General features: G+C 37.8%; 1 protein-coding gene across 1 annotated transcript; it reads right to left on the bottom strand.

The window, feature by feature from the left end:
* Positions 1–2,958: 2,958 nt before the first annotated feature.
* On the bottom strand, positions 2,959–5,393 carry TSHB (thyroid stimulating hormone subunit beta). Its single transcript, XM_070748930.1, has 3 exons — positions 5,178–5,393; positions 4,010–4,178; positions 2,959–3,262 (listed from the first exon to the last, which is right to left on the bottom strand). The coding sequence occupies exons 1-3, from the start codon at positions 5,258–5,260 to the stop codon at positions 3,032–3,034; spliced, it is 483 nt and encodes a 160-aa protein (XP_070605031.1). The 5' UTR covers positions 5,261–5,393; the 3' UTR covers positions 2,959–3,031.
* Between the last annotated feature and the right edge of the window lie 1,072 nt (positions 5,394–6,465).

The following is a 6,465-nucleotide window of genomic DNA, read 5'->3' as shown; positions in this document are numbered from 1 at the left end:
GGCCAAATCTTTGCTGAAATGTTGAAAGGTGAATTACCGGTAGGCATTTAGTTTTTCTTAGGGTTTCATAGATGCTGTAAATCTAACCCACTTGCTGTCTTTCCAGTTGTATGTCTGCTAGTGTCTCACTTGCTTAATTGGGAACAAAGATGTATGAATTTTTATAGATTCTGTTTTTAACCTTACCTACACTAAAGAATTTGGTTCCTGTGGTAGCTTAATACAAAATAACTGAATCCAAATATTACCAGCAAAGTAGACCAGTTCCTTAAATTTATTATTTAAAAAGTTATAATCCATTAATAAAAAAAGTGGAAAATGTGCAATTTAGAGTCAAGTATGGTATAAATTAAAACTTCGTGGAAGAAATGGTGAACCAAAGGTAGTTGCACTGAGAGGAAAGCCAATCACTGCTGTGGAATGAAGGGCCAGTGAGCGCACCCATCTTCGCAATTCCTTTTTGGAGAAGGAGAACTTGGGCTCATCCACAAGTACTCCAGACAGTCGTTCCTTATGAGGAGACAGCAAGAGCATTATTTGGAGTTTTGGGGACTGGCAGTGAGCCAGTCCCTCTTATATAGGGCTCACCACCCTGTCCTCTGGGCAATCTGGCGTAATCACACGAGATAGCCCCAGTAGGCTGCAATGGTGACTGTGTTCTCCAGCCCCACCACAAATACCAGCCGGCCATTACTCGGCCGTCCTTTCACATCTGGAATTTTCAGATCAGAGAGACAAGGGAACACATCTTAGCCCAAACCACAGTAGATTCTGTTATGAAAACAGAGCTTGCTTAATTTGTTTTGGAAATTTCTTATTATCTGCAGTGAAAGAAGTTTTAAATACAAGTTATTAAAGACTTTTAAAAATTCTTTTTAAAAAAAAGCAAAAAGGTGATTAGAATGTTGTTACTTGAAAGTGGCTTATTCTGTGGGTGTGGCTTGGAGGTCAGGTGGGTGTGGCTTCAAGTGGGCATGGTCATGTGACAGGGTGTGATGGTGTTGAGGCAGGTCATGTGGAGCCTTACACTGCTATGCAGGTTCTGTGAACCAGCCAACACAACTGCTATCTACTCATCCGAACTAGACCAAACCAGGAGGATTTTCACCCTGATACTAAGGGTCCAGGTGGATTTCAAATAAAATTTTAAAATAAGAATCCTCCTCATGGGAAAATGCTACTTCCTTAGGAATGATAGAATTTTGATATTTTTACACTAGAGGGAACCAGAAGGAATAATTAAAGATTAATACTTAAATTTTACTTACTAGTACAGAATGGAGCAAAATACTTTCACATTGGTCATGTTAAGCAATATTTGTGAATAATATACCCAGAAGTTTAAGTTTAGGAGTGCTTTTATTATAGATAAAATGTGTTTAAAAGATGTAAGAGAAATAGGTTTTATTGGAAAAGACTGATTTGAAAGTGGATTTAAAAATGACAGGCTACAAGAATGATGTGTATGCTATCCTAGATATACAAATGAAACCAGCCGTTGTCTTTACAATTAAAGTGTATATACAAATAAGAAACCAAAATAATGATGTTGATAACTTTTCTATCCTATTGGATTTACAAAAAGAGGATCCTTTTATGAGACAGGCAAGAAATAATGAACTTGAGTTCTAGAATACTCTTTGAATGGATTAAAAAGCAAGATTGTAAAAAGTAAAAGAAGGAATATAAAGTTGATTTATTTCATCAGGTTTAAAACAAATATGTTATCTTGGGTAATTCTTAATGGACTTGTTGATCAGGATGGAAAAATGAAGTTTTAAGAATTTATAGTTAAGAAATGAGATACAGGGTGAAGAGATAACTTATTTCATTTTAAGAGAAGGTAATGAGTTACAAAAAATGCTTGTATTTGTGATGATGGAAGAAGTCATTTCTTTTTTTCTATTTTTCTATTCATTTTCTTTTTTTAGTTTGTATTAGTGTTTATCTCTTTAATTATGTTTAATAAAATTATTATTAAAAAAACAAGTTTAACTTAAATGAAAGCTGAAAATGTTTCCTGGCTATTTATATTGTTGATTGTACAATAAACTGCTAAGCATTTTTTTTTCTTAACAAGCTTTACATTCTAGATCAGTGGTTCTCAACCTTTCTAATGCTGCAACCCTTTAATACAGTTCCTCGTGTTGTGTTGACCTCCAGCCATAAATCTAGTGCCAATTCTCCCAACAGAACTTTAAGCTGATTGGCAGGAAGGTCAGAGGAGCACCCCCACTGTAAACGCCTGATTGGTTGGATTGTAAAAAGTACCAGAATAGAAGCTTTAGTTCCTAACACCGTGGGAAATTTGTCTTTTCACATGGTCTTAGGCAACCCCTGTGAAACGGTCGTTCAGCCTCCCAAAGGAGTCCCAACCCCCAGATTTAGAACCACTGTTCTAGATGTTATATAGATCATTATTTGTCCATTGTCACTGAACTTGTCTGAGAAAGCGCAAGAGTGTGGAGGTGTTATTCTTTCTAAAGAACTATATGTGGATTTCAGGACATTATGTATGTGCCTTGTACCACTTAATCTACTACAATAAAAATGTTCAAACCAGTGCAATATCAACCTAGATATATGCATTTTGCTCTTTTGAGAATTGCACTGAAGCTTTCTGCAGCACGCTAAGGATTAAATTTCAAATGGACAGTTTTTCTTCTTTAAAGATTTTAGTATACTTTAAATTTTATTTAAATGTTAAATTCTTGGTCATTGAAGATAGAGAGAGTAGGAAAGGTTTAACTCTAGTTTTTCCAGTCAGAAAGCAGAACATAAGACTTCATTTCATGAGACTTTGTTCTGACTTTAGGAAAGAAAAAGGCATTGTTTTTATTCTTGACACTTTTTTTGCTATGAAACCTCAAAACAATGAAAGTCACAAAAATGAGTAGCCTATTATATTTTACCGTTCTGTCTTTGAATAAATGGACGGATCAAACTCATGGATATGCTACCCAACTTATTTATTTTAGCTGTTGCTGTGCATGAAAAATACAGAGAACCGAGACCAAGAGTTATGTAGCTTCTAGAACATTGCACAAAAACCAGCACCACTTGCCTCCTGCACACAGTCACTGTAATCAGTGTTGCATTTCCCACATTTGCAACTCAGTGCCACAGGGTAGGAATAGTAAGAGACAGCATGGTTTTGACAGCCAGGTATCATCACGGTCCTGTACACCAGTTCCTTGTATGTACATACATCTTGGGATAGGGCACTCGGCCTCCGGGGCAGTAGCTTCTTAATATTTCTGTCCTGTAACAAAATGCCAATGGTTATTCTGCCTTCCTGATATGATTTGTTTAAAATTAGCCTGATAAAGTTGGATTCTGCTCTCCACTGTGCTCTTCCTAATCACTATGCAATCACCTTCCTAATCACTATGCAATCACCTTTCCCCCAAATTTTAAAAAAATACAGGGAAAAAAAACAAAGTTTGGGGTGCAATGTCATTAATGGGAAAGGCATAAAACACATGCCAGTAAGTCACATACTGTCATTTGCAGGTGGAAAATCCATAAAACACTAGTGTTAGCCTAAATAAATGGAATATAAAAAAAACAGTTCAGGATTTCTAAAGTGCAGAACATGACTACATTCATATTCTGTTAGCATTTCATTTACCGTAGCCCCAATCAGCTGAAAACCCTAAATATTCATGCTCAGATATATATGCTCAAGAACAGGATGGGTTCCGGATTCTGCTATTGCTGTTTTGCTCAGGGACGCACTGCATGGGCGGGTGCATGCGCCCGTACACATACATAGTACTAAAAAAAGCTGTGCATTCCCAGAAACAAAAAACTAGATGATAGCACCTACAGTGCCAAGAGAATCGGCTCGGGGATTGGCAGGCCTGAGTCGTTGCCAGTTCCCGTGATCCAGGCCGACAAATTACTAATGCTTCTATAGAACCAGACCGAGCCGGTAGGAACCCACCTCTGCTCAAGAAGGATTATAAGGAGAGACTCAGAAGTATCTTACAAGACTATATCCACTTACCCAGGTCATGCAGAATCCTTCACAGATGGTGGTGTTGATAGCTAAGCAGTAGCCACATTCTCTCTTCTCCACATGGATGACGTAGTCAACAGGGATACAAAGAGCCAGACTTTGCCCCAAAGTCAAGGCAAAGACTAGGGGCAGAGAGATGGAAAGGACAGGATTCATGCTGGATATAAAGATAAATCAAAGTATCACTAGGATAGGTCTAACAGGAACAGAAATCAGGCTCCTATCAACACACATTATATCTTTCTTGTCTCTATACCCACAGTTCCATATTACTATAAATCAGGGGCAATTAATCTCATGCTCAATTGAAGGAAGGCATATTGAGATAATTCCCTACTTAAGCACTATACACGCGAGCTGTTAGCTCCAACATACATGTGTGTGCTGGCCAGCTGATTTTTGGCTCACACAGAGGCTCTGGGAGACTGGTTTTTTTAGCTTCCAAAGAGCCTCCGGGGGGATAGGAGAGGGTGTTTTTACCTTTCTCCGGCTCCAGAGTAGCCTTTGGAGTCTGGGGAAGGCAAAACACATATCTACTGGACCCACCAGAAGTTGGGAAACAGGCCATTTCTGGCCTCCAGAGGGCCTCCAGGTGGGTGTGGGAATCTGTTTTCGCCCCTCCCTAGGCATTCAATTATAGGTGTAGGCATGCTCTTTCAGCACCGGAGAAAAAGGTTCACCTAAATGCAGGCATTCATATTCATTTACATATTGAATTTCATCTCATTGCTCAAATGTACTGAAATGATTTCAAATTTTGATTGTATCTTCTCTGCTGTTATACTTTCCACACACATTCTGCTTCATTCAAATGTTATATCCAGAATTTGTAAGCCACTGACAGAGAAAAAAGCTTGATTAATGATAGACCAAATGCTAATGAATGACATAAATCAAGAATAACTGACAGTGTAGATAGTACTTCTTGTTAAAAATCTTTCCTCACAACAAACAGAATCCTGCTTAGGAAGATGCTTCTGAGGAATAATCATGTTATTTTACAGCCAAAATACACCTATCTTGTAGCACCTCAAAAACAAAGCAATATGTATTTTAGGTTTGTATTGTTGAACATTACATATTCCTGCCTACAAATATACAGGGTTTTTTTCTCAGATTCACACATAAAGATGCACATAAAGCCAGAGATACATACCTATCAACTCTGCTAGGCTGTCTAATCTCAGAACACCTCAGAGAACAAGAACCAGTCTCTTGGCTGCAGAGTCTTTTCTTCATGCAGTCACTGTATGTTTCTTTGACGTTGCTTCTGAGAAAATGCACAGTTCAGGCGCTGGGTGCATTTTATATTCTCCAGGTTAATACCTTCCTGGTCTACTGTTTATATAATTGCATTAATTGCTTCTTCTAATCTCAGTAATATCTGCTGCAGTCTCATACAGGATTCATTCCAAGGAAATGGAATTGGAATAAATGGAGTTAAAATGTCGCTCCCTGGCAACTGAATTGTAGTTAATAATAATAACTTTTAAACTAATTATTTATTCTCCATAGTCATAACCATTCTCAATAATCATAAATAAGAATACATATTTCTGAGTCTATGTATATGTCAGTATTGGGATTGACGTCTTTTGTCATGCCCAACTTTCATGCAAAGATTTTATTATATTAGCATTGATGTTACCTAGTTTGAGTAATGAAACTTCTGCAAGGAAACAAGGAAGCTCAGAGAGCACCAAGTACCCCGAGCTACCAATATTCTCCTTTATTAGTACTTCATTGTACAGCTGAGCTTACACAACTTGGCTGATCGACTGCAGAACTCTGCCAAGTCAAAAGCCACTCTGGAATTTTGGAAATTAACATCAGTTGAGTTTGGCAGCTGATTTATTCTTGGCTCAGCTGTGGTGCAAGCCAAATTGCAAAGGAAGGTCATCTATATTTTTATATATGGGTGATGTTCTGAAAGTTGGGGAAGTCTATTTCTCATTTTTGCTCACCCATCCATCTGGCAGGACTTTCAATGCTGGCTTGCTTCAGCAGAGGTGAAAGAATCCAAATGGAAACAGTGCAGAAGAGCAAATGGGCTAGCAAACTGCTGGATCTTTGTGTACTTCTTTTCCTTTTGTGTGGAATCATTGATGAGATTTGGATTACTCAAGTATTAAAAGACTCTACAATAAATCCCAGTTTATGAAGTCTAAGAAGCTTGGACATACTATAAAACCAATAGCACTGCTTCTAGGTTTCTATTGATCAAGTGAAGGGACAGTTTGATTGGCATACTATGTTCTCAGTATTCCTTGGTTAATATAAGAGAAGACTATAGGGATGAATTTTCAGATTGCTTAAGGATTAGAAAATAGATACATTGCCCTGTGGAAGTGCCCATAAACTCTTATATAAACATCACCTGCAGTGTAGTGAAATTACTTTCAGTGAAGGAGGTATATGGAATAATGGAGTCAAAATGCCAATAC

The sequence above is a fragment of the Erythrolamprus reginae genome, chromosome 3 (assembly GCF_031021105.1).
Source record: "Erythrolamprus reginae isolate rEryReg1 chromosome 3, rEryReg1.hap1, whole genome shotgun sequence".
NCBI lineage: Eukaryota > Metazoa > Chordata > Lepidosauria > Squamata > Dipsadidae > Erythrolamprus > Erythrolamprus reginae.
This window is presented reverse-complemented; position numbering and strand designations above follow the sequence as displayed.